This window comes from Maniola jurtina, chromosome 10, assembly GCF_905333055.1.
Source record: "Maniola jurtina chromosome 10, ilManJurt1.1, whole genome shotgun sequence".
Lineage (NCBI taxonomy): Eukaryota > Metazoa > Arthropoda > Insecta > Lepidoptera > Nymphalidae > Maniola > Maniola jurtina.
The window spans coordinates 14,718,229-14,745,601 of record NC_060038.1 but is presented as its reverse complement, the minus strand read 5'-3'; the positions used below and the strand labels follow the sequence as shown (position 1 = coordinate 14,745,601).

The 27,373-nt window shown below is 40.1% G+C and overlaps 3 protein-coding genes and 1 long non-coding RNA gene across 6 annotated transcripts in view; 2 read left to right on the top strand and 2 right to left on the bottom strand.

The window, feature by feature from the left end:
- LOC123868718 overlaps positions 1–15,493 on the bottom strand; it is a 38,104-nt gene extending 22,611 nt beyond the window's left edge. Inside the window, exons 1-21 of the mRNA XM_045911284.1 lie at positions 15,076–15,493; positions 13,946–14,805; positions 13,163–13,445; positions 12,463–12,671; positions 11,720–11,859; positions 11,072–11,217; positions 10,722–10,927; positions 10,103–10,269; positions 9,458–9,603; positions 8,991–9,123; positions 8,584–8,737; positions 8,148–8,373; positions 7,689–7,816; positions 6,549–6,677; positions 5,857–6,013; positions 5,372–5,560; positions 4,713–4,858; positions 3,618–3,989; positions 2,574–2,667; positions 1,754–1,926; positions 1,334–1,444 (exon numbers count right to left, since the gene is read on the bottom strand). Of these exons, the coding sequence (XP_045767240.1) occupies positions 1,334–1,444; positions 1,754–1,926; positions 2,574–2,667; positions 3,618–3,989; positions 4,713–4,858; positions 5,372–5,560; positions 5,857–6,013; positions 6,549–6,677; positions 7,689–7,816; positions 8,148–8,373; positions 8,584–8,737; positions 8,991–9,123; positions 9,458–9,603; positions 10,103–10,269; positions 10,722–10,927; positions 11,072–11,217; positions 11,720–11,859; positions 12,463–12,671; positions 13,163–13,445; positions 13,946–14,805; positions 15,076–15,108 (4,202 nt within the window). The 5' untranslated portion in view covers positions 15,109–15,493. The remainder of the gene's footprint in view (positions 1–1,333; positions 1,445–1,753; positions 1,927–2,573; positions 2,668–3,617; positions 3,990–4,712; positions 4,859–5,371; positions 5,561–5,856; positions 6,014–6,548; positions 6,678–7,688; positions 7,817–8,147; positions 8,374–8,583; positions 8,738–8,990; positions 9,124–9,457; positions 9,604–10,102; positions 10,270–10,721; positions 10,928–11,071; positions 11,218–11,719; positions 11,860–12,462; positions 12,672–13,162; positions 13,446–13,945; positions 14,806–15,075) is intronic.
- LOC123868789 lies at positions 94–1,205 on the top strand. Its single transcript, XR_006796717.1, has 2 exons — positions 94–339; positions 792–1,205. It is a non-coding gene; the product is annotated as an uncharacterized LOC123868789 (long non-coding RNA).
- A 946-nt stretch (positions 15,494–16,439) lies between the features above and the next one.
- LOC123868770 lies at positions 16,440–17,474 on the bottom strand. The gene is made up of 2 exons (XM_045911379.1): positions 17,015–17,474; positions 16,440–16,905 (listed from the first exon to the last, which is right to left on the bottom strand). The coding sequence occupies exons 1-2, from the start codon at positions 17,342–17,344 to the stop codon at positions 16,471–16,473; spliced, it is 765 nt and encodes a 254-aa protein (XP_045767335.1). The 5' UTR covers positions 17,345–17,474; the 3' UTR covers positions 16,440–16,470.
- Positions 17,475–18,513: 1,039 nt separating this feature from the next.
- On the top strand, positions 18,514–26,747 carry LOC123868764 (lipid storage droplets surface-binding protein 2). Of its 3 annotated transcripts, XM_045911370.1 has the most exons (7): positions 18,809–18,827; positions 19,413–19,536; positions 20,095–20,327; positions 23,950–24,136; positions 24,695–24,832; positions 25,558–25,753; positions 25,786–26,747. In XM_045911370.1, the coding sequence occupies exons 1-7, from the start codon at positions 18,825–18,827 to the stop codon at positions 25,811–25,813; spliced, it is 909 nt and encodes a 302-aa protein (XP_045767326.1). In that variant the 5' UTR covers positions 18,809–18,824; the 3' UTR covers positions 25,814–26,747. The 3 variants fall into 3 exon arrangements, with proteins under 3 accessions (XP_045767324.1, XP_045767326.1, XP_045767323.1); XM_045911368.1 differs by lacking the exon at positions 18,809–18,827 and adding an exon at positions 18,514–18,677 and having other exon boundaries at positions 25,558–26,747; XM_045911367.1 differs by having other exon boundaries at positions 25,558–26,747.
- The last annotated feature ends 626 nt before the right edge of the window (positions 26,748–27,373 follow it).

Below are 27,373 nucleotides of genomic sequence, written 5' to 3'. Positions count from 1 at the left end.
AAAACGGAGACTTTTTTCTAACTAATGTAACGTTGTGAAGGCGTTACATTTTTTTAAATAAATAATTCAAAGCATGACACAATACTGACGGACAATGTTACCCGCCACCACTGCGTCTGCGACGAGTTGTCCCGTGCAGCCGCTTGAAGCAGGAGGGCACCTCTGCCGCGCGGCGCGTGCGCAGGAATGGTTAGGGTGACGCTCGAATCGTTTTTCACGTGAGACGCGTCGCAGTGAACATATCTAAAGGTAACGTGTTCCTGTTGGGAATACAGGAACACAATATCCCTGTACCTGCACTACCAACTACTACGGTGATCTTGTAAACCCGTTATACGGGTAAGTACTGAATTATTCGCCGTAGGATAGTTTTATTTCGTAGCTAACCCACGTGTCATGGATGACCTTGCATTGTTCCTTAGAAAATCATTTTACCATATTTTACTGTATTTAGCCAATGCAAGCCTTTCATTTTGTTTAATAATCATTTAATCTTTTTCAAATTACATTAGACCTATAATAGCCTTTTAATAGTTAGTATTTCACCTCGATAATATAACATACCTAGCTACTTACTTTGTAAATTATTATACTAGCTGCCTTCTGCATTTAATATGATCTTTTCTTTTGTACCTATGTTAACGTAGCTTCACTCTTTTACTTGTAACTCCGTCTGATTGTGACCACGCATACTACCATCTCACGCTGTGCTTCCGCTTGCTTGTACCGCGTGGTTCACGATCGGATGCGTAGTGAGAAACTTTGCTCACCCACTGGAATGTGCGTTCCAGGTTTCACTGTGACCCTCAAGTTCTCGGTACCCCTCAAGAGTCACGGTACCCCTCAAGTTTCCCGGTACCCCTCGAAGTTCACGGTACCACCTCGAGTTCTTTGTGCTCCTTAGGTCTACGCCAGGCACGCTTACTCGTGGCACCCTCTCCTGGTGTCACGAACCTCCAGGCGCACCTCGCGGCACCCTCTTCTGGTGCCACGAACCTCTCCGCACCTGGCCGGCGGCCTGCCACCGAGCACCAACCAGCGCATCTTCCACCTCCCTCGAAGACCATCTCGCCGGGTCCCGCTATCTCCGGGACGTCACCGCACGGCACAGCAGGGAAGTACCGCCTACTGCAAGCCTTAGAGACTGTAGTGACAACCGCGAAAACCTACGACCCTACTTACTACTAAATAAATTCTTGTGTTGACTTTGGGGTGTTTCTTTAATCTCTTCACCACTGACCGACCCCCAACGTCACACTAATTATTATTATTTTCACTTGCATTAGTGATTCATTGGCACGAAGTCTCAGGAAATTAAAAAAATATTTCTCGCCTTGTGAGTTTTTCCAGTTCCGTCAGTTCCTTCTGGATAGTTTTAACGACCAGCTGAGCGTCTCTGAAGTACGCGTCATCATTGATACTCGGTAGATCTGGGATTTTGTATCTGCAATTAATAAATTCTGGCAAATCATTTATTTATTTGTACCAGAAAGTTGTAACGATATAGAGAAAAAGAAAGAAAAAGTGGTCAGGGAAGCACTTATCTCTATAAGAGATCTCTACCAGTGACCCTTGGCAGTGCGAGAGGTTGTCAAAGGAGTAGAATAAATATATAAAAATATGGAGTAAAATAGATATATAGAATGAATTAACACAATTTAATAGATAATATATTTGGTAATAAATTATATTATTTTTTACTTTTTCGTGTTTGAAGTCTATTTTTTTTCGCAATTTTTTAAATGGAACGAACCTGCGTCTCTTTCTCCTCTTAACGTCCAGTATAGCTCGGACAGCTCGCTCGCAGTGCGTGGTGTGCGACTGTGGGAGTGTCGTTGGGTCTGGTCGTGCGGACGCGGGGGACGTTGGGGTATTGGGCGCGGATGACACTTTGCTCAGGGAGGCACGCCAGGCTGTTTCCAACGCCTACAAAAAGTCAATTTAGCAGCCCTAAATATTTTAATACCAAACAACTTCACCCAAAAACTCAGCAGTAGCCTGGTGATGGATTGAGATGATTGATAATGATAATCTTTGATTGACGAACAACTTTCACATTTTAACTGATTTCTAATAAAAACTTGGCCAAACGTAAAACATATTCCTTAGAGTTTAATTGGCGATTGAAACTCCTATAGGTTTGTATGAAGAAAGCACCGATTTGCGCCTTCATAACGACCATAAAGTAGCGTTTCACTCTGCAGGACTTCTTTCTTTAAAAGAGCTTTAACTACTTCGCCTGGGCAGAGGTAAACTTGGGAAGGTGGTGGGACAGAGCATAGCCCACCAAACAAAGACCTTTTCGTTATAGGTGTCACCGACAGTCTTCTGTATAAGACCTGCATGGAGGTCGATGACACACTGATGCACGTGCGCCTAGAGTGTACAGCCGATGTAGAGCAACGAGAGCGCCATTTGGAATCCCCAATCTCACTTCATGAAGCGCTCGGCAAACTGGTCGGTCTACTCGGCTTCTGAAGCGAGCTTGGATGGCTGGAGTGAAGATTTCGGCGGTGTGGGACAACGCACGCACAACAGACGGAAACGTTTAAATGAACACTTTCAATGAGTACCTGTTCGGAGAGGAAGCGCGCGATGTCGGCGTGGTGCGGCGCGGCGCGCACGCTCGCTCCCTCCTCCAGCCACAGCCAGTACTCACGAACTACCCTGCGCCACCAAACACAGCACATGAATACGTAACTTTACAGTGCGACAAGGATCTTTTGGCGCGTGGCCAAAATTGGAACTAACGCCGCCATCTCGTGAAGTGTCATCCCCTTGTATGTGGTATCTATACTAATATTATAAAGAGGAAACCTTTGTATTTTTGTATTTTTGTATTTTTGTATGTTTGTATTGAATAGGCTCAAAAACTACTGGACCGATTTCAAAATTTCTTTTACCATTACTTAGAGGGATTCTTCCGAATCCGTATAGGCTATATTTTATCCCGGAAAATAGATAGGATTTTTCGTGGTAGTGAAAATTGTGGAGTAAGGCGTCGAAAAAACTGCCGTACGTTAACGATTCTCGCGAACGCTGCCTAAATGGTTAGAGATGTATGGTTGACTTCTATAGAAAAGTTGTAGAACTCAATAATGCCTACAAAAAAGTCCGCGATAGTATAAACCAAACATTTATATTTTAGCCATTATAACCACTTTTCCATAGAACACCCGTGCGAAGCCGGGGCGAGTCGCTAGTTGCTAAATAAAAAATCAAAATTTCACTGGTTTTTTTTTAAATATTAGAGCCATTTCATATACATAACTTCGCGATATATCCTGATAATAAATACAGCTTACATATTGTGTCTGCATCTTATAGCTATATTTAGCACTAGGTAAGTATAATATTGGAGCAAGTAAACATGATAGGTGACCTATCGATGGCTTTTTTTTTATTATTGGTTAAAATTAGATAAAACGCCCGATAATTACGCCCCCCCCCCCCCCCCCCTCCCCCCTATCAATGTCATTTCTATTTATCTGAAGTATAATATCAGCATGGATGCACTAGTGAAGAATTATATTATCTATCTGCGCGGACAAAACAGCGAAGAGAGTTTCTGCGTACGAATTTCCGTTCTACTTATTTGTCCGTGGAATTAAACTTACTTTTCCGCAGCCGTATGATAACATATAAGATTATGTGTATCTCGATCGACGCTCGCCTCTCTCGCACCTCTATCATCATTTATATCGCATTCTCTGTCAGACGAACTCTCATCCGATTCCGAATCGTCACCCGTCAAATCCAAGATGGCTAAAGTTGAAAACAAATTATTTTCAGTAGTGGGATTAGAATTGTTCTCCTTAGAACTTTCGGAGGTACTAGGGCTCATTACATTTCCTTCTGTGGATTTTAGTACTTCTATTTGGGCGCGGTGGTAAGTGGCAGTTTCTTGGAGGCGTTTTTTTAGTTGTGAGAGTGTACGGGACTTGACCAGGCCGCTGAAGAACAGTGGTCCGACCGGTGGCGAATCTGGCCTGTTGACAAATTATCACGAACTGTATATGATATACTAGAGGATACCCACGACTTCGTCCGGGTGGATATACGTTTTTAAACTCTTTCATTTTCCAGTATAAAAAGTACCCTATGTGTTAAGTCAGGGCATGAGCTATCTCCTTTTCATACAGCTGAATCCATCCAGTAGTTTTTGCATACTGTACACCCATTGCTAATAACCCGCTTGAATGAAATGAAATAATTTATTTGATTGAATGTCACACTAATATTATAAAGGCGAAAGTTTGTGTGTATGTCTGTATGTTTGTTACTCTTTCACGCAATAATTACTGAACGGATTTGGCTGAAATTTGGATTGGAGATAGATAATATCCTGGATTAGCAAATAGGCTACTTTTATCCCGGAAAACCTAAATCCACGCGGACGAAGTCGCGGGCGTCAGCTAGTGTGATAATAAAATTGCCCCTGAATGACAAGGCCCCGGCTCAACATTGATGCTGAGCCATCTTGTGTCATGTGGGTGCAAGAACTAATTTTAAGTAATTATTAAGTACTTAATTAATAAGTACTACTAACTACTCATTTTTTTGTTTATACTTTGTACACAAGATGAATAAATTATTTTTCTTTCTTTCTTTCAAATTGTTTACATTATAGAATTAAACTAACAGTCAGGCAACAAAAAATGGACTTGGACACATTTTCATTGGAGCTTTCAATTGGAATGAATGAGACTCACGGCGCAGCGGGCGGTCGCTGCAGGTACATGTGCAGGAACAGCCTCAGCAGCAGCAGGTGCGCGGGGTGCTGCGGCGGCGCGCACAGCGCGGCGCACGCGCAGCGGTGGATTGGCAGCTCGTCGTCCGTTAGTGATGACCCTATTTGCTAGAAAAAAAATTGCAGGATAGGCTTGCGCTTCATGATAATCAAAGCGCTGTGGTTAGCTATGGTTCCTTCTCTCTTGCATATTCTAACATTTTCAATGATTGTGAAAAAATTAGTACAATCAATTGAAGTATAGGTAAAAATACTATCATAAAAAATTATGAAAATTAGTATACTTTTTACAAATGTGGCTTGGCCAAGTCTTAAACAATAAATTTACAATTAACAATACATTTTAGACATACAACATACATTTACATACGTTTATAAGTTTAGTTTTATACAATAGTATTACTTAATAAAGTACTGCTGCCAGCACTTTACGATCAAGAAAAAAAAATTTACTATCATTTTTATTGTATTATATACCCAAAAGAGGGTGAGGGGAGCGTTCTGAAAGAGAAGAGGTAGTGAAGGTTACATCACAAAAAAATGTAATTTCATGTACGATGGTACAGAAAGCTTCGTATGCGCTTGACCGGCATTTTAATGAGCTAACGCCGTAAGTCATACCTTGAGTGCATTATCCACATGGATCCTGTGGCCGGCAGCCTTCTGCCTGGCCAGCTCCAGCAGCAGCCGCGCGTGCATCTGCGTCTGCACTTCCAGCGCGTGTGCGTTGCGCACTATAGACTCGCACAGCAACGGAGCTACGGAGACGTTTCGGACTGCATCGACTATGTACTCTTTGGCGTTTTCTTCCTGTACCAATGTACCAAATTGTATGAATGAATGAATATACTTGCATTGTACACCACAGAATTAATGCAGAAAAAATACATACCAAGCAAAACAAAATATTGGCGGCCTTAACGTAAATACATTAATTTATAATATTAAAATAAACAAATAAGTACATAAATAAATAAACGATAAATTGTAGCGAAGCGACTTGCTTCGCTACAATTGTATCTATATTTTGTTTTGTTTTGTATGTGTTTTGTATGTGTTAATATCGTGGTGTACAATAAAAGTATATTCATTCATTCATTCATTACCTGCAACAAGAGAGCAGCGTGCGCGTCCAACGTGCGCCAGTCCCGGCACGCGCGCATGGCTTGGTCGAGCGCGGCGCGCGCGCACGCCGGCACGCTCGGCCGCCACAGCGCGTGCAGCCACGCCGACAGCAGCGCGCTGCGCTCTTGCGCTGACATCCTAAAATACACCGTTATGTTACAGTTTATTCCGGTGCTTCTTCTGCTTGAGGCTCAAGTGGTGGAGGCGCCGGGATAATCAATTCTTAGGTATAATGTGATATGTGGACAAAATAATCATTTTTTTCTTTATCAAAATTTAAGGAAGCACTCACCGGCATATTCGACCAGAATATCGATTGCATACTAGCTATTGTGTATGAAACGGCAACACAACGGTTTCGCTTTGCATGTGTCAATTATTATGGTAATTATTATTTCGTATCAAGGCAGTCCCTCTATCTTGTACTAGTAACACGTTGTAATAAATGAAGTTACTGAAGGAACGTGTTAATAATATTTTCACCAGCGTGAGATGCATATAATATGGCACTCATCATATAGAACCTACCAATCTCCTAAACGCCTTTTATAGGGTCATTGCGATCGGGGCAAGTTGCACTGCATTCTTGTTGTTCATGTTATTGTAACGAGGGTAAACGTTCCTCCTATTATATCACTAAGAGGGTGTTTTGTAGTGTGATCGTGTAACTCACCGCGTGTCCTGCATGTGTCGCATCAGCAGCTGCTGCAGCAGTTCCGCGCCGGTGGCGGTGCGGCGCCCCAGCGCGCGCTGCACCAGCGTCGGCCCGGAGTTCAGTATCGCGGTGAACACCTCCGCAAATCTACAAAGAGTTAACACGAAGAGTAAATGGTCGGGCAGAAACAGAGCTGATTTTGAGCTACACCATCGCAGAAAATGAAGTACATACCTTGGTTGAAGATTTTTATTTTATTTATTTATACAATATAATCATTATGCTGGTTTTATAGTTTTATTATATAACTTCAATAAGTTAACGCAGTGCGCGGTAAAACCGACCGTGGTTTTTGTGACACTGAATGGGACAAAAAGGCCCTGTACAATTAAAACTTAAATAAATATAAATAAATCACATAGAGTAACATCCAAACATAGCTCTCTCCATCGCTCGCCGAGTGACTCTGAGCTTCCTTAAGAGGCCCATAGTTCGCGACCATGTCTCGGATCCACGTGTCATCACTAGCAACACGCACTGTTCGAAGACTTTGGTCTTCAAGCACTGAGCAATTTTGGATGATAAGACATCTCAAAGCTTCCCAAACGCTGCCCAACCAAGTTGGATTCGAAAAGGCCAATGATGATGTACTCCTCTTATACCTTCGTGGAACTTAGGGTTGCAGCAATAGGGTATTTTATTACTTTATTATGAACTAGGATAAAAATAATGACGTAAACTGAAAACACTAATTAAATCGATCAAATAACAAAAAAGTTATAAGCATTTAAATATTTCAGATTAGACAAAGATAGCAATAATAGCATTTTGACATCACTCTGTGCTAATGCCATAGTAGCTTCCTGCGGTTTCATACAAATTTTCGTTTTGCGAGAAAGGGATAGAAGACCCTCTGCAACTTTGTAAATCTTTGTTGGATTTTTAATAGTTTTTTTAGCGTACGTCATTATTTTTATCCTAGTTTATAATAAAGTAATAATATTTATCAAATTCAAAAGTAGGAAAATACCCAATTGTTTTGTATATCTCCCTATCTTTAGCCGCTGCCCTGAGATAGTTCCACGAGAGTCCCAATCTTTTTAGGTTTGCTTAGTTGGACAGGCCAATACACATCACCAAATTGAGTAAGTTACTTACTTGGGTGTGAGAGAGACGGATTCGGGCGACTGGGCCATGACTCGCATGAGCGGCCCCGCACAGCGCGCCGTGTCCTCGGGCCGCGCCCGCGCCAGCCGCCACAGCGCCTCCACGCCGGGCCCGCACACCTGCAACCCCCATGGCCTGTTACAGCGCTACCGTCGACGGCCCATAGGCTCACCTCCAGATGAAGTGTCTTCATAGAAGCGAACTGATTTACTTACTTAATTACTATTGACTAGGACAAACTAATTTATATACTGTATAGTGTATATTATAATATATTATTTACTATTTATAGCCTATATTATTACTGTTTTAATTTATAGACTAGCGCTTGGCCACAAGGTTAAACAGGTCTAAATTAAGTTTGTCTGTCCTTTTCTTATTACATTGGTAAGAAAAAGATGCAAATACTCTAAAATTTAGTTACGCTCAGAATCAGTACCAATAACTCACCAGAGGCAAGCAGTGTCCCCAATCGCTGGCCATCAACGCGTATGCTGTGGACAACAGATCCTCAGCCGGTTCAGGAGAAGGCGCCTCCAGTGGCAAGCCCCACTGCGTGCGATGCAGTCTCAGGGCGCGCAGGACTTGCCACGCCCACTCCGACGCTTCGCCCTTCGCGCGCAGCCAGGAACAAAGCCAGCTACCGATTGCCAGCTGACTTTCCAACGATACTCCCCTATAAGAACACGATTATTAGAAAACTAGATAATGGCCGCAACTTCGTCCGCGTGGATTAAGGTTTTTTAAAAATCCCGCGAATACTTTGATTTTCCGGGATAAAAAGTTGCCTATGTCAGTTTCCGGGACATGAAAGAGTTCCCACGGGATTCAAAAAAACAAATCGCGGGCATCATAGAGTAAGTATATAATATAACATCGATCGTACGTGTGTGGCGTATAGTCCATTTCAAGCAGGAGATGCTGTATGAGCGGCGCACACCGAGCCGCCCACTCGTCCAGCAGCGCGCACGCCTCGCCGGGCGACGGCCGCCAGTCGCGGGGTGCAAGCGACTGCAGTAGCGATGGGTCTATCGTTTCCACTGCCAAACAAACGTAGACAACTTTTATCTTTTTTAAGGTTCCGCAGTAAAACAGGACCCTCACAGTTTCATCAATCCCCTTCAAATCTTTGGTTGCTACCGCTTGGGGCCGATTCAAATTCTCAAGTACGATAAAATATTTTTGTACATATTCGTGTAAGGTTTGAAATCATAGCAAATCAGTGACCTAATTAGTGTAATTGGGTCCTGTATCACAAAAACACGATTGTGAGTACATTTGTTGAGGGCATACCTTGGTTGAGGTCGGCCAGCTTGTGGAACGCTGTGGAGTGCAGCCGACGCTGAGCGAGCAGCTGCGGCAACAGCTCGCGCGCCGTCACGTCACACGAGCCGCCGCACGCTGCCCACTTGCGCTTTATTCCCACCTGCACACACACGCACACATACACATATTATTATTATCACAGTAATATTATAAAGGCGAAAGTTTGTGTGTATGTGTGTATCTCTGTGTGTGTGTGTTTGTTACTCTTTCGCGCAAAAACTAAACGGATTTGGCTGAAATCTGGAATGGAGATAGATACTATACCCTGGATTAACCATAGATTACTTTTTATCCCGGAAAATCAATAAGTTCCCACGGGATTCTTACAAACCTAAATCCACGCGGAAGAAGTCGCGGGCGTCAACTAATCAATAATATACGCGAGTAACCTAAGAACAAGTAAATTTTCGTGAAAACTAAGACATCGCAGTCACCTGGAAAAGAAACTCCAGCACAGTGGCCGAGAGCTCGCCGTCCAGTTCCCTGTCGAGCGCGGCCTGCGTCGCCGTGCGCACGCGCCGCTCGCACGCCTGCGGCTCCAGCACTATTGCAAGTGATGCTACGCGCAGCGGACGTCTCTCTAAATAAATAAGCCTTTTATTATCTCTCTTCATTGCACATTTGGTTTTTACATTATTATTATATACTATTCGTTATTAATAACATTACATTAAACAATTATTACTAATCTAACAATCATTCACATTTTTAGATAAAAAAAAAAATAACAAAAACTAAATTACATTATTGAAATAAAATAGAGTATACAGTTTTTTTTGAATACCTTAATTATGAATTTATTTGCTTTCTCTGATGCACTCATCCAGAGTAGCTGATATTCTTTTTTAAGGGTTTAGTATTTTAGGAGGGTTTTAAAGAAAATCTAGATCCAACGAAATTGTAGGAAAAAACTTTTTACATCAGTGAACGAAACAGAGTACCGGATTTAATATACAATGAACTAAAGAAAGAAAAACATTTATTTAGTAAATTGTATAAGAAACAAAAATCGTAGGAGAATGCATAAGCTTGACTTCTGTCGGGTGTTCCACAGCTTTTAGAAGAGATGAACTCCTTACCATGTAAGCCAGTGATCAAGGTGTGGCAGTAATCTCTGGCAACATTGTGGCTCAGCAGCGTGGCGGGCAGCGAGTGTGCCTCCTCCTGAAGCACGGAGAACCCCGCCACGAAGCACGCCTCCAGCTCCGCGGCTATACGCTCCTCTAGCTCTTGCGCGTACGCAGATCTGGAGAGTAAACATTACATTGTCACTCTCACACGATCAATCCATCAGTCTGTATCAGCGCCGCCCCGAGCTTATTCGGCACCCTAGACAAATTTCTTATTTATTTATTTATTATTTTATTTATTTAGACACAAATTAGCCCTTGACTGCAATCTCACCTGGTGGTAAGTGACGATGCGGATGCAGATGGAAGCGGACTAACCTGGAATGGCAGTTTTCATTAAACCCATACTCTTTTAGTTTCTACACAGCGAACGCTAAATCGCTTGGCGGTACGGCTTTGCCAGTTGGGTGATAACTAGCTACGGCCAAAGCCTCCCACCAGACGAATAACAAATTGTTCAGAACAAGACAGCGAAGGTACTTAAGCATCGTTTTAACGGCATATAAACAAACGTACAATCCCTAGATGCGCAAGCGAAGTGAGCTTTAAGCTGTGGACAACGTGTTACTTGGAGTGTAAATGCAATGCGGCTAGCGACGCGAGCGCGGCGCTGGCCAGTCGTCGCAGGCGAGCGCGCAGGCGCGAGTAGCTGGCGTGCGCGTGCAGTGCGCGCTGCAGCACGCCCAGCAGCACGCGCACGCCGCAGCTGGCCTTCAGCACGCCGTGTCCGCCCGACCTGTCGCCCCACGACTGCTCATCTTCCTTTATTATATCCTGGAGTGAGCACGGTAAAATGCATTTCAACTCTCGTACCAATGAAATGAAAAAAAAACCGTATGAAAAAAAATGAATTCAAAAGTAAAGAAAAAACATTTGAAAATGACGCTTTTATTGAAGTGATCGCGGCCCTATACTCACAGTCCTCGAAAAGAGCAGCATCCTGGCAAGCATATCCTGCAGAGGCAAAGCGTCGAGCAACGCCAGCAGGTCGCGCTCGCGGAACCGCCCCTCCCCCACCGCGCCGCCCTCCCCGTGCGTGTCCACCTCCTCCCACGCTTCACATTCTGTCAAACAAGAGGACGCTTTTAAAAAAAAAAAGAATATTAGCCATGCTAATCATGACTAATACGAGGAGTATTAGTCATGATTATTTCTCCTCCAGTTAAGCGTAAAGCTTGTGCCAGGAGTGGGTACGACAAAAAAGCAACGAGGCTTTGTGGAACAAGTGTTTTTTTTTTTCAAGCATATGTGTTATATGCGCCCCTGAAATTGCCCCCAGGCAGGCGTCCCCTATGAACGGCGCTGGTGCATTCGCATAAACATAGCCAAGCAGATCTTTACTTCTTTGTTACAAAAAAATCATCAATATGTAAAGATTATTTAAGCAAAATTTCGCTAACATTGCACAAGTTGGAATGATGTTGAATTATATCAAAAGACACAACATGAAGTTCTTTCTGCCTAAACCTAGATTCCTCTGCAACAGTTTAGAATGCGGCTTTCGATACTTTTAAAATTGATCGATGAAATTCTTACATCACTCATAAAAGCATCATGAAAACTTACCCTCGGTGCACTCTTGCGCCTCCTCGAGCAAAGGCCTCGTGAGCAGCAGCTCCAGCAGCGCGAGGAGGCGCGCCGCAGACGGCGTGTCCGACACTTGCAGCTCTATGACTCGCCCCGCCCACTGCACCGAACGCGTTTGTCTGCACAGACACACAAGTTACAAGCCTATACTATCCAATAACATGTGGCATAACAGGCGGAACAGCTTGGCACCGTGGTCGCGGACCAGTGGCTGCTTGAAAGAGGATCCGGACCTCGAGGATCTGCATTTATGTAAACGTCTGTCCCAGAAAGGAGAAGGATTTAAGGGCTTTCCTAAAATCTAAAAATTTAGTAGCCATTTTTAAACAAGGTGGACAAATGACCATGGTCTAGACCACGTGACCAATTTTTTTACACTCGTAATAATAGGTGTTTAATAAAGCCTCGTAAAGTCGTAACCAAACTTAGCGGACCTCTTAGGGCACACGTGACACGGGCTAGTGTCTGCAATGAATGCATTGTTTCTTATATAGTTTATTTACGCACCAAGTTGCCTCAAAATTTGTCCTAATTGTTTTAGGGCATATACCTAGATAATAGAGAGATAAATCGATATATGGCTTATTTATAAGTAGATTTAAAACAACAAAGAATAGAATAATAGATTTAATACGTTTGTATGGTGAAGCGCTTAAGAAGGGCCACCTTCATTTGTTTTTGCATAAAATGTATAATGTCGGCAAAATTTTTCTGGAGATTACCTAAAGAGACTATGCAGCAGAAACAGCAGATGTCCCAAGTCCCTGTTGTCCAATAAGGAAGAGGCCAGGATGCTCGCCCAACGCTGCAGCGCCGCAGCGAAGGCCTCGGGCGCCGCGTCGCTGAGCTGCAGCGCTTGCAGCACCAGCAGCAACGCCGTGCGGATGCTGCTCTTATTGCTTTGGAGGATTTCCGCCACTAGCTCATCCACCTTCAATGTCAAGTAACAGAACTAAGGCCAAGTGCACTTTGGACGCGTTTCCGTACTACTGACTCGCACCCTGTCTCCACACTTGTGTTGTTTTGGGTTGTGAGTTGTGTTGCTTGACTTTGTTGTGGGCTTCTTGTTAGACCAGGATGTTTGGGTGGTCGTTTTCCACAATTGACAAAACAAGTATACAAAGGTACCTATTTTAAAGTAGCTGATGCCCGCGACTTCGTTCACGTGGATATAGGTTTTTTAAAAATCCCGTGTGATCTCATTGATTTCTGGGTATAAAAAGTAGCTTATGTGTTAATTCAGGGTATAATCTATCTCCGTTCCAAATTTCAGCCAAATCCGTCTTTTAGTTTTTTCGTGAAAGAGTAACAACACACAAACTAAGGAAGGTAAGGTTTGTTTGTGCATATTCACGTGAGTCTAATTCGTAGATCCAAAGTGCAGCTAGCCTAAATGTTGTATTCTCGTCAATTTAAACTTACATCATAATGCGCCTGCAATGCTGCATGTTGATGATGGCAGTAGCACTCCTGCACATCCCTCAACAAAGCCTCCAGTCTTAACTTCGCTGCCGGCATCTTCTCAGTCTGCAGCCTGGCCACCTCATACACAAGCTTAAGACTTACGGGCGAACCACACGGGCACTGCTGTGTCACATTTATATTGCGTTTCTCTACTACCCATAGAGTAGCTTGTGATTTTTCTTCATTAACGTAACCAGAGCTTATGCGGTTGCGTTCACGTTCTATCGCTATTAGGGAGGTTCTGTAAACAGGTAATTTAAAAGTTTTTAATAACACCATTGCAGTTTGCTCTGCTGTCTCATATCTATTATCACTATCCGTAGAATAAAAGCCAAAGTGCTTGTTTATTAGTATGTAGCTTTGTCTTTAAATTACGTCTCAACAGGCAATAGATTGATGTGATTTTTTGCATGGTTATAATTAGACCTGGGGAGTGACAATAGGCTATTTTTATCCCGGTAAATAAAAGAGTTCCCACATGGTTTTTAATAAACTAAATCCACGTAAATGAAGTCACAGGCATCATGTGTGGTTCAAGTAAAGACATTTGACAGGTCTGGATCTTGGTGCCTAGCTTGCAGAAATTTTATTTCAAAAATATTTTACTTAGGTTTCTGATGTACCTCTCAAATTTCAAATCTATAGACAAAGTCTAGTTACAATTAAAATACAGGCTAGGTTTCATCATTATGTTTGACACCATTTAGGACTACTGCAAACTTATGAAGAAGTAAAATATACCTAAAAGTAGACAGAAGGTCAACCAAAGGATGGTCAGGCCCACTCTGTGGCCCCGCCTCTACAATAGCTTCCTCTTTCTTGCTCAATGCTTTGACTTCAGCTATCTCTTTCCCACCAAATACCCTGACTGCTTCCTCCAATGGCATACAAGATAATCTAGCTCTTTCTAGAACTTTTTCACATGTTATGCTACTAATATAAGGTTGAGCTTCCATTTCTGTTTGGGCTAATGGAGCTGATGGTCTTAAATCTTCCTTCAGCACAATTTCTTCTTGACTTTCTAAATTAGGAAAATTGATTGAATCTAATGTAGTTATTTCAAGTTCAAAATTATCCAATGTTACTTCTTGTATTTTATTAAAGTCACTGGTCATCACTGAGTCAGCTTTATAATTAGTTACAGAATATTCATCTAAAATTATTTCATTTAAGCTCTTTTTGGCTTCTGTTAAAATGTTTTGTAATTCGTTAGTTATTGAGTTTTCTTGTTCAAGAGGTTTATTTTCCTTAGTTATAATGTCTTTTACTTTAGTAACTTCACTAGTTATTTCTTCAGCTTTCGATTCAGGGACAGGACTAAGAAAGCTTGAGTGAATAGGATTTTCTTGAACTGTATCGAGTATTGAGGCAACTTGTTTTTCTGTTTCTTCTATAGAACTAGTTGTAACTTGTGTTTCTTGTTTATTGTGTGTTGTTGAGGAAGGCTGCTCTTCAGTAATGGAACTAGTTGAAGCTTCTTCCTGAATAACATTTATAGGAAGAATATCTTTTTCCTTCGAATCACTCAGCAAGGAAGATACCAGGTTTTCTTCAACATTTGATTCTATCTCAGGAAACTGTTTGATCTTGGTTTTCTTTTTCTGTATTAAAACCAAGATTATAGTATTAGGTAGATTATCAACAAAATATTAGTTTTACTTTAAAATGTTTAACATGTAAATAAAATAGTTAAAAAATAAAAATCATAACATCACTGTAAAACCCAAAAACTGTAGGTATATAGTCAAGATTGATATCACAAGCGATGTTTCATGTTAGAGAATGTAATGTTAATGCGTAAATGCATTGGTAAATGCATAAACAAAGGATGAAAACAAAATTTATAAATACTAATAACATTAATATCTTACCTCCCGACGTTTTTCTTTTACCATAGTAGCCATGATTAGTTATTAAAACTATCATGTAAGCCTCAGAGCAAAGAATTTATGGTTTATAATTTAAGTTTTCCTTTTTACACAGTATTTTTTACATGAATGTATTTTATTTTGATTCACCAGCTGTTTTGCTGTTTTGCAAAAATGACAAATGCCAATGTCAATAAATACAATGCTGCCAACTGAATAGTTGATTGCTTGAAGCATAGACAATCCATTCACTCAATAATCTTGAGCTGTCCATTGTCCTCTCAAGGCCGTTGGGTCACTTTGCTTTCGTGGTCATGCTGGAATCTGGATCATATAGTTTAACCGACTTTTTGCAAAAGATGAAGTTCTGAATTCCAAGCGTATTTTTGGACAGTTTTTCCACAGTCAATTTTAGACTTGCCTTTACACAAGTTTAAAAAATCTATTAAAAGTATGCTCCTAAAAAAAGCTTATTTTACAATCGAAGATTATCTAAATAACAAAAAAGCTTGGATTTGACTCGCTCCAGCAATACACGGCGCTGCAATTGCTTGTATACAGTATGGCATATTATTGTAAATTGAATATGTACTTGAAAAGAGCAACCGCCGAGTTTCTTGCTGGTTCTTCTCGGTAGGAACGGCATTCCGAACCAGTGGTAGATTTTTTTGACGATTCAAAAGCACTTGTAAAAGTTTAATTGAATAAAAACATTTTGAATTTTGACTTAGGGAATTGTACACTACTTTTTGCCTTAACTTTGAAGAATATGAAAATAAAATTTGTAAATACTTGGATATATAGGGTAAATATCAGTAAATGATATAATATTATCTCCGTTCCCCAACGTTACACTAGCGAAATAAATTTTGGCTACAGTATGTGGGCACTGGCTGGTATTAGTGTATTATCTTTGTTTAGCACAAGTTACTAAAAACCACAAGATAATAATCAATAGTAGGTACAATAATTATTATTAACTAAGTTATCATATCAACAAACTAGGTAAGTAGGTACCTACCTCAGTACAAATTTATCTTCTGTTCTACTTTATTCAGATGTTTGAATTTGAAAGTTAACTTAGAAATGACACAAATGATAACAATATTATTTGAAAAAAATAAGTATTCTAATAAGAAAGTTATACTTAAATATTATATGAAACAACGTTATCAGCAATTTTGAAATAAGAACAATTACTGATGGTTAAATTACATTTAACTGGATAGGATTCCTTTTGATTCTATACTCGTACCTTTAAATATTGATATCCTCTAAGTCCCCTACAGCCTACAGAGGAAAATAATGTGAGGGACCACTTCCCACATTATCTTCCTAGTCGTAATTTTTTTACCTATCTAATAAACTTGAGAGAATAAATCGGTGTATTCGTAATAATTAGGATTGTTGTTGGTCTTGATATGCTATATTATTTTCGTCTTCAAATTGGTCGTGATTCTGTTGGGTTATTATGAACACTGGAGACTTGATCTTCCTTGGTACAGGAGAAGGGGGTGTTGAGTAACTTCTGTTTTGTGTTGATCCGCTTTGCATTTTGGCATTAAACATAATATTATCAATCTCATGCATCGCCATATCACGTTGATGTTCATCGAGTTTCCTTAATTTTTTGGCTAAAAGTTGCCCATATAAGTCGTATTCGTCCGTTTCAATTTTAGTCTTTTCGTCTTTGACATAGTTAACATTGTCTAGTTGTCTTTTGTAGACATATTCTTGAGGTTTCAAACTAGACGATCTGTTCAACCGCTTACTTGAAGAGCTCTGCCGCTCAACCATGACGCTGACGTTTTGATTTGTATTGGCGATAGGGTCCTGAGAATTGTAAGATATATTATTCTTAGATTTACATATATGTAGGTACTTTAAAGGAACGTTAAATATTAGAAAAAATTGCAATGCAAAAATATATCAACATTTTTACCTCGTCGTGACCATTTTCATCTGTGCTATCGCATTCATATTTACCGCCCAAAAAACTTTCCATAAACGAATACGCAAACCACGTCGTTCGATAATTTACGGGGCACTTCTTTTTTCGGTTGTAGTGAAATCTAAAGGATGTCATTAAGGACTCCTTTTTCCTCTTCAGATCCACTATTGAACAGCTTATGCTTAAATTGCTTTGTATACGACGCCATGCTTCGTTTACTTCGCATCTGTTTCTATGCAATGGATGTTTGGGATCCCATAACAGTTGTTCTATTCTGTAGTGGTCCAAGAACTCCAGTGCCACATCGTTTGTCCAAGACATCACAATTCACAAATCTTTGTAAAATGTTAGACCAAACTTGTTAAAAATACGTCCAAGCAAGCCAACCCTGGCTTATGCAAGAGCCAAGCCACAGAGCCAAGCCATTAGCCAATCAGTGGCGTCCAATGTTTGTTTATATTATTCAATTGTTGGTCAAATTGTGCAGATGATACAATATTACGATACGATATTATTACCTGTTCAAAAGTAAATAATTAACTAGTGATATTTAATTACCTACTTACATAATATTACAGTACTTTTAATAATAAAATAAGTATTTATTTCATTTATAGAATCAGTCTTTTTGTATACGGCGGTGTTTCTACTGTCTATGGTACTTATTGTTGAGTCATTCAAGTTTAGTTCAGAGTAAACTCCATTTTTCATTACTTTTACACGATTTTGTACTTTGAGTGTACAACACAAAGTAGAAAATCGTATACGTCCTCTTGTAGAACAGGATTGTCACTTTTTTCGTTACGATTAATCATTTCATTCACACTGAACCGGTCACCAGCTAGAAGATTCCTAACAGTGTTTCTACTTTTAAAGATTACGACCTCGTTTAGGATGAAACGACTAATAATTATGTTAGGTATAGCGTACCGCCTTTTTAATTTGGTTTAATTTAATTAATTTAAATATCGACAGGGATTTAGGGTAAAATTGAACACAAGTGGTAACCTTATTATTTATAGGTTCAAAAAGATGGAATGAATAAGTTTTTGCATTCTTGATGAGTCGAGAACTATTGACGTATTTTTATACTGTTATAGTAATATTTCTTATTAGCTAGGTAGGTAATAGGTATCAATAATATTACGTCTTCTTCGAATTAGGATGTGATTTTAGAGGGAAACATTGTATTAAACACCTTCGTCACAAGATTGCAAAATAAAATTGATAATTATGACGTTCTTTTCTGTGTTTACTATAATAGTTAAAAATATATTTTATGCGCCCTAAATCAGGGTCAGTTTTTTTTTGTAGATAATTCTTATAAAAATTAGGGAGATTTCAAAATCACAAGTGGAAACACTGTTCCTATTAATTTTGCCTCATTTCATTCACAAATCACAGAGTAGGTACCAAATGTTCTCCCTAATGTTTTTTATGATTCAGTTTCATTCACAGACCTTTAATCCGGTTGGTTTCATTCTTGTTTCATTCTCTAAAAAGTATCCGTATCGAGCTGACGTGATTTTTTTTTGTTGCAGTGAAACTTTTACTTTTTACTAATTTAATATTCCACTTGCGAGCTTGACGATATTGAAATTTTTAAATAATTGATATTTATACGTTTTATCCACAGAATTAATAATTTTATACGGTAAGTTAATTATTATCGAATTAGCACATACCTACTTACTCGTACCTAACTGCATTCATCACCAATGTGACCCATTGTACAATATTTCCTCAGTTTATTAGACTTTTGTTGCTCGATCTCTTTAAAACATCAAATAGGAGTCTAAAAATGGTAATCAACTAATTAATAAACTAAAATTAGTCTTAAAAACTTATTTTATGGTGGAATTTGTAAATGCGGTGTCTACCCTCTTTTTTAAATTATTTTTCGCATGTAGTTCTTATTATCACCGGACATGAGGTGTGAAGAAATGACCTTGTTGTGTCCTCTGTAGCAGTTAACTTCTAAACTAGGTACTGAGTTCCCTAAGGATTAAGGACTTTGGGTTGACATCTTATTGAATTCTTCTCCCTTCAGCCGTCACTTAACTTAACTTGGGGTTATTCAAGGGGCGAATCAACAAATTCCTGAAAAGCCGGCAACGCATTGGCGGTTTCTCTGGCGCTGCAAATGTTCATGGGCGGCGTAATTACTTAACTCTAGTGACTTGCCTGCTTGTTTGCTCGTTTTTTTTTTTAAATCTTTACATTCAATTACACTTGCCTATGTTTTCCAGTTTCTTGTTAGTTTTACTGTTAGGGCCGCGTATTCTATCCAGCACAGAAACGTGTCCCTTGATCCAACAGTTAAGTGACAGATTCTTGAGATGTTTATGTGAAGTATTATCTACATAATTTGTATATTGATTGTACACAGATGGCCGCAGAAGTAGGTTCAGCCCCCAGCATGCAGCAGCTGCAGTCGGTGCAGAAAGCCATGGCCTTGCCCGCGGTGGGAGCAGCTGTTGGTCAAGTAGGAGCTTTCTACACCAGGGTCAAGGGTAAGTCATCTATGTACACTGTATGTTTGCCACCACACAGTTATGTTACACCACAGACATAGATATTAGTGTCTAGAATATGTCTGCAAAATTTCATGGACTTTGGTTGCTTAATATTCAAATGTAATTGAAACTATGTTTGTATGAAGTGAGTGACTGGGGGACCCCTCTTAAACCAGTACTCCTAATCGGCTTCCACAAGGCATTATAGCAGAACACTATAATCGCTTGGCGGCAGGGCTATTAAAAAAAAATTATATTCAATTAGACTTTTACAAGTACTTTTGAATCATCAATTGCGTCTACCACTGGTTTACAATGTCTTTCCTGCCGAGAAGAACCAGCAAATTTGCCAGTAGTGGTAACATACTCCGGGCGACCAGAGAATATTTAGATAATAGATAAATTAATAATAAATTTATTTTATTAAAATCCTAAATTGCTTTTGTTAGGAACTGAACTTGGGACCTCCCACTTATAAGATCACAGCGCCTCAGTACTGCGCCAGGCAGGTCCTCATAAATATAACAATAGCTACAAAGATGACCCCTATTTCAGGAGCACACTCCCTGCTAGAGTGGGCACTGTCCACGGCTGAAGCCAGTGTAACCCTGGCTGCCACCACCGCAGCGCCCTACGTGGCCGCTCCGCTGGCAGCGGGCGACGCCAAAGTGGCAGCAGCACTCGACGAACTGGAGCGGAGGGTGCCGCTGGTCACTGAGCAGCCCAAGGTCATCGTGGAGACCACCAAGCAGGCTGTGCTCTCCAGGATCACTCCTCAGCTGAACAAGGTAAGATTTGCTGTGAATTAGCTGAAGCTGCTATGACATCATCTCAACCCATGGCCGGCCCACTACTGAGAGTTCCTTTCAGAATGAGAACAGTTTTTAATTTTTGAATTATATTGTTATACTGCATACTTGAGAGTTGTCTACAACTCTCAAGTATGCAGGTTTTCATAATATTTTCTTTGATTTTTCTGGGATATAATATAATAGCCTACACGTTAATTTTATTTAATCAGGGGCATAAGCCATCTCTATTCCATCAGCTAAATTGCTTCAGTCATTTTGATGTGAAGGAGTAAACATTCTAACTTTCCCATTTATAATATCAAGTAGGTACCTAATACCTAGTAAAATAAGTTAATGACAATTAATGCATTTTACGCATCAAGAATTATTATTGTTATCAGACCATTTATTATTATCTGTATGTAAATTGTTGTCCATTTAATCCTCATGTTACTATGTAGATATATAGAATATGAGTAGGAATTTACCTACCTACACTTATTTTGCCTGCACTTTGTAGAAATGTTTATCTTCGATAGCAACTTGCGTTGATGACGACACAACTTTCGTGTCACTCTTCTATCTATATTAATTACCAAAACAGTGTAATTAAGAATAAATAAAATAATCTTACGGGATTTTAAAAACAAGGCTAAATCATAGGCTTAAGCTTTAAGCTAGTTATACGAGTAGGTACATATTTAATTTAGCTGCTTTAGCTCAAATAGTAGGTAAAGTCCAAACTCTAGGCTCGCCTACGGCCTAGCTCAAGCTGCAATGTGCAAAGTTCATTTAATATTTACCCTTTGTCATTAATCATCTACGTAGCGGTTTCATTCCCCGGCAAAACCGGTAACACGTCACACATCTGTTTTACTCACTTATAAATAAAGTGACTAAACGTCCAAAGGTCGATGCACGACTTACCTAGTTATTGGTTACGATTGCACAAGAATTGCTTATTTTAAGCCAACCCAGGTAAATAAGTTTAATTTATAATACCTACTAAGATACTTACCTAGTACCAACTGGTCGTGGTCAGGTAGTAATTAATAGTATGCTTACTTTATGATATGATGCAATCGAAGATATCTGTTTAAATAAATTAATATCCATACTAATACATATTATAAATGCGAAAGTGTGTCTGTCTGTCAGTCTGTCTGCATGCTACGTTTTCACGGCCCAACCGCAGAACTGCTTTTAATGAAATTTGGTACAACTTAGGATACATCCCGGGGAAGGACATAGGCTAGTTTTTATCCCGGAAAATCAAAGAGTTCTTACGGGACTAAAAATACTGCAATCCACGCGGGCATCCTCTAGTGATCTATATTTCGGAGAGTGTAGTAGCCAAGAACTTTTGGACTGGCTGGTTCCTCCTAGCTGTTTGAATAAATTAATAGGGTCTATATTTCTGGCTGGTTCTTCCTTCACCTTTAAACTATCTTATCTCAATACATCGTCAAGGTTTGTACTCTGTACCCGCACCTACGTATGCAGGTAGTCCAAATTCCACGGACATGTACTCATACCTACAGATCTCGTTTCTGATTCGAATTTCTAGGATATAGAACACCCTTTCGGCATCAGTTTTCCCCACCACTTTGTTTGAGGCATCTTCTATAGGCAAGCGCGTTTCGTCTTAGGCTGCATCATTTGCTGCAATCTGCCAGCAGGCAGATTGCAGCCAAGGGCTAGTCTATAAATTTTTTTTAAAAAACGTATCCTCATTGCACATCTCACATTAGACTGATTTTATTTTAATTAGGTAATGACTTGTAAGTAGGTACATTCCAATTAAAAACTTTATTGCTTTCTATCAGGCTATCAGGCATTGTTATTTATTGTAGATAAGTGCAACCTCTTGCATAATAAATACTGCACAGGTCATCGAAATATAAATATACTTCAATGACATAATAATTATTTAAGTAGGTACCTACCTACATTTTATTTTGCAGACAGGTAGCTTAGATCAATAATACCTAATAATCTGACCATGTCCTTATAATTTTTTTTATTGTATTTGTACCCACTTTGAATACGTAAATACTTATAATTAATACGTCATACATAATCAATCACAATTCTCTTGAAGTTTCGAAACAGGCGGTCCTATTATATTTTTTATTCACATGCCTGCGATATTCGTCGTGATAAGATATTGTTATCGGTCGAGCACGGTCAACGGACGTTGGACCGGAATTTTAATTCTTCTAGACACTGTAATACCCACTAGGTATGCACTTTTTTGGCGACAAGTTTTTATTTATTTATTGCAAAACTAGCGTACCTATACCCGCGATACTGTCCGCATGGACTCGACTTTCAGACCTCAATTTCACCCCCTTGGGAGTTGAATTTTCAAAAATGTTTTCTTAGCGGATGTCTACGACATAATAGCTATCTGCAAGCCAAACGTGACGATGAGGATACCAACTTTCTCGTTTTCTCGCTGTTCTGTGGTGTGGTAGGTACCTATTATAGTACCACCAATATAAAAAATTTTGGAGACCCCCAATTTTGTTCAAAATGTTTTGTTTCGTATAAAATGTAGCCTATGTCACCTGGACCTTTACGACGAATCGATTGACGCCTCATTCATCAAAATCGGCCCAGTAGTTTAGGCGCTACGGTGGAACACAGAAATTGGATACAAACATACACACCCACATACATAAACTGCTAAAATCATAACCCTTCCTTTTGGCTTTGCCGCAGTCGGGTAAAAATGAATCAAGTCGTATCAAATTGAATGAAGAAAAACATTAGCTGGTAAATAGACTGACATCGTCACGAAAATAAATCGAGGCCACTCGAGCTAGTTATTATTATACATTACCAATCACGTTAATCAAACTGGTTTTTCGTAAACAGACAACCAAAAGATTTGATCAGACCGACTGCTACACATTTATTTATTTATTCATGTAGTTGTAGGCGCGCCACACTTATATTTCTAATTAATAGATTTAGTCTTCCGGAATATTAAGTATGTAGTTTCTAAGCCAAATCTTGCGATTTGAGGGTATGTAGGTATGTGTAGCAGATGTAGGTATTTTACAAAACAGCTCCAAAAACAGCTTAACGACGTTCAGACATTTTACATAATTGCTGAGCTTTACACACAGGATTGTATGAACGTTTTGCGTTATTCAATATAGACAGTAAGGTGTACAGTTATTCAAGGATGCACTAGCCAATTTACTTCGCTTGCGGTACACCTTGAACCGTAGGTAAAGTGAGTTATATCTTTTATCTAAAACTAAAAGCTAACATTAAACAATGGGTCGCAAATTCAGCATGGCCAAGCATTGATAGCAATGCTCAGCGCTGGTTTTCAGTTTGCTCCAAAAATATTGATTAATACATAAAAATTGCACCGCGCCCGTTGCGTTTCCTGCTTATTGATCAATTTGTTTTCTTGTTTTATTTAATATCATTATAGTTAAATAATAATTTATTGAACTTATTTACATACATACAACAACAAAATCGAGTTTCCAACCCTCTGCACTAGGAAATACCTACCACTAGCAGGTACCTGTATTGCAAAATGTAGGAATATTAAATAAACACAATACTTATATAAAATGTCGGTATATTGTTCCCCCAGGTTTACGGCGCGCGCGACGTGGCGCAGCAGCGCGTGAAGTCGCTGAAGGAGCTGACGTGGGCCAAGGCCAACGTGCTGCTGAGCACCGCGTACGGGCAGAAGGCCATGCACGGCGTGGACAGCGGCGCCAGCTACGCCATGCAGCTGCTCAACCACTACCTGCCGCCCGCGCGTGACGAGGCCAACGGTAACTACCACCTTCCCATCTGCCAGCGTTGACAGTGTTACTCCCTCCCCCACTAGGACCGACGACATCAACGAGTCCAACGCCCGCTCAGGATGAGACTAATGTTGCGGCTACATTAAGGTTAACGTAAATGTCCAACAACGCCATAATTATCGCGATAATCAACGCGTTAAACTATAAGTAGCCACACTTGAACGGTTTACGTCTAATGCCAATGGGGCTAATTGGGGTTAAAATTGTGTAACGCCAAACGGTTGTAAATGCTGTTGTACCTTGTCGCTACAGCAGAAAACGCCGTTGAACATCGCGTTGTTGGCCGTCAATTTGCCGGGACATAACGGAGACTACCACCATCTAACTTCCTAAGCATTGACAATATTCTTTCTTCAACTTCTGATGTCAGTTGTTTATTTGTTACATAGCTACAAAATAGATTGTTACATTGAGTAGGTAATTGCAGAGTTTTTAGTCGGTTCTTTTTTCGAACGAACCGGCATGCAGTCTGTCTTGACGTAGTAAAAGAGCCATATAAATAAAAAGATTTGAATGTGTGTTCAGGCGTGGGCAACGAGATCGTGCCCCTGGAGAACGACCCCGCTCTCCACACGGTGCAGACCGTGGGGCGCCTCAGTGCCGTCGCGGCGAGGCGCGTGTGGGCCAACCTCTCCGCCAGGGTGCAGCAGTTGAAGACCAACGGTGAGTACGAGTACTACCAATAATAGAGCATGAGAAAAACTGCCATACCCCTTTCAGGTTAGCCCGCATTATCACTTACCACCAGGTGAGATTGCGGTCAAGGGCTAACTTGTATCTGAATAAATAAAATAAAAATGAGGTCTAGAAGGTTGAGGTCGAGCCAAGAAAGGTTGGGGTTTTCTGTCAAGGAATTCTTAGCATCCTGGAATACCTCTCAATCCACATTTGGCCAGCGTGGTAGGCTATGGTCCTTCCCACTCGAGGAGACCTATGCTCAGTAGTGAGCCGGCGATGGGTTGAAAATTGATAATGATGAACATCGGCATTTAGTAACATTAGTAATTGATTAGTAACAATGAATTAGAATAAAAGGAAAACAGCAAAAAGTCATTCATCATAGTACTTCCAGACTCTCCGATTGCCATGTTGCGGTCGAAGGGACTGAACACAATAAAAAATTGGTCAAGTGCGAATCGAACGAAAGGTTCTGTACCATCGTACAAAAAATAGCACTATTTGTTTTATTTTCATGGTGGCTATTTTGAAATTTTTATTATTTGTTGTTATAGAAATATGTACACATTCTGTGAAACTCCCTTCCTGTAACGGTTCACGAGATTACAGCCCGCTGACAGACAGGCAGACGGATAGCAGAGGCTAAGTAGGGTCTTGATGGCATCCTTCGAGTATGGAACCTTCAAAATGATGATGGTGCTTTCTTACAGGAATCGAGCTGGATGTCCGTCGCTACATCACCGCGTTGCTAGCAGCGTTACATCTGGCGAAGGTGACCAGCGAGCAGCAGCAGCAAGAGACGGTGAGCGCGGCGCCGCAGATCACCCACACGCCGCCGCCCGCGGGGCCCATCGCCGCCCACCACTCCGCGCCCGCCAACGCTAACCACTCCACGCCCACCACCACTCGCTCCACCGCGGCCACCACCACCCGCCCCACCGCGCCCACCACGCCCACCACTACTGAGAAAGTGAAGGCCACTCCAGAGGCCAAGCCGGACAGTAAACGTCAGTGATGCTATACTTTATTTTAGTGTTAGTTTAGGTATATACAGGTGGTTCTATACTGGCTCTACATGTCAAGGCGCGGACTCCTTTACTATACTGCATTATCGTCATTAAAAATCTAAACCAAGTAATTTTTGGCATTCCGAGGGACTACTTTCACAAGAAAATCTAGAGACGCGTCATTTCGGCAAGACATAATCAAGAAAACATCTAACAGAAACTCCTAAAGAAATAAAAAGTGACTGCATGATGTCCAAAAATTAATCTGAACCTCTGGAAACAGAAAGTTTTTCCATCTCCTGTAAAGTTATTAATTTTGACTTACGAGGTGTTAGAACTCAGGACGATAAATTTAGGCTTATGCCGACGTAATGAGTGCTTACTAAAACTGTACAGTTTGTCAAAGTCCAAATGCACTTGATATATTTTAAGATTCGACCAGTCAATAACTTTCGCCGATAGGAATATTCTATAGAATAAACCTATAGAACCTAATTTATGAGCTTTAAAATTACAGTGTTATCCTTTTTCTGCACTAATATTTAACTGTCCAATTTTACTGCTATAACTGGTAATCAAAATTTTATACAAAGCTAAATAGGAAAGAAAGTGGGAAACTTCTTCTAAAAGGGCATGCCGGTATATTCCAAACCACCTGTATAAAAATAATTTTAGTTTTAAGTTCATATCATTTTAATCATAAGCAAAACCACAATTTTGATATATCATAGTGTATCGATATTGTTTTGGTGAATTGGAATTGAATTTTGAATGTATTTTACTATTTACTGTGAAATTGTATAAAGGCTGAAGGGGTTTTGGATGTATTTATGAGCTTTTGTACTGGAAATGTATTTTTATCAAGTTTTAATGAGTAAACGTTAATTGAATTTGATGTGGTTTTTTATTTGGCACCTAGTACCTACAGTTTACCTACTTTATTTTTACTCTATGGTAGTTCCATAGACAATACCGTCCGTCTATACCTAGGACCATGAATCTATATTATAATTATAGGTACCTATGGATATAACACTCCTCCCTCATACCTATAAGTAGATAATATGGTCAGTATAAAATAAGTTCTCACGCGCCATTTTATCTCTATGGGTCAACTGTCATCTCAAAAGTGCAGTCCACTTTTAAAATAAGAACTAAAATCATACTGTGATATTTGGCACAAAGTTAAAAATGGCACATGAGAACGCATACTTTACGCATTATAGGTATTAGGAGTATTTTATTCAAATTGCAGCGAGAGGTTGGTCCCCATTACCTAGTAGTGTCCGAGCTTCTCGCTCTAATTTGCGAGTCGAAGTGGGATAGCAATAAGTAGGTATTTAATATTGATAGTGTACATATGCCCTAATACAAAGGTAGTGTTCGTCTCAGGTCCACTTGCATGACAGGCGGTTAATGTTACGTTAGGGTTAAACTTTGATCATCATTAGAAGCTAAATGATTTCTTTTTTCAATTGAACTTTACAAATAGGTACCTAATTTTGAATCGTCAAATGCA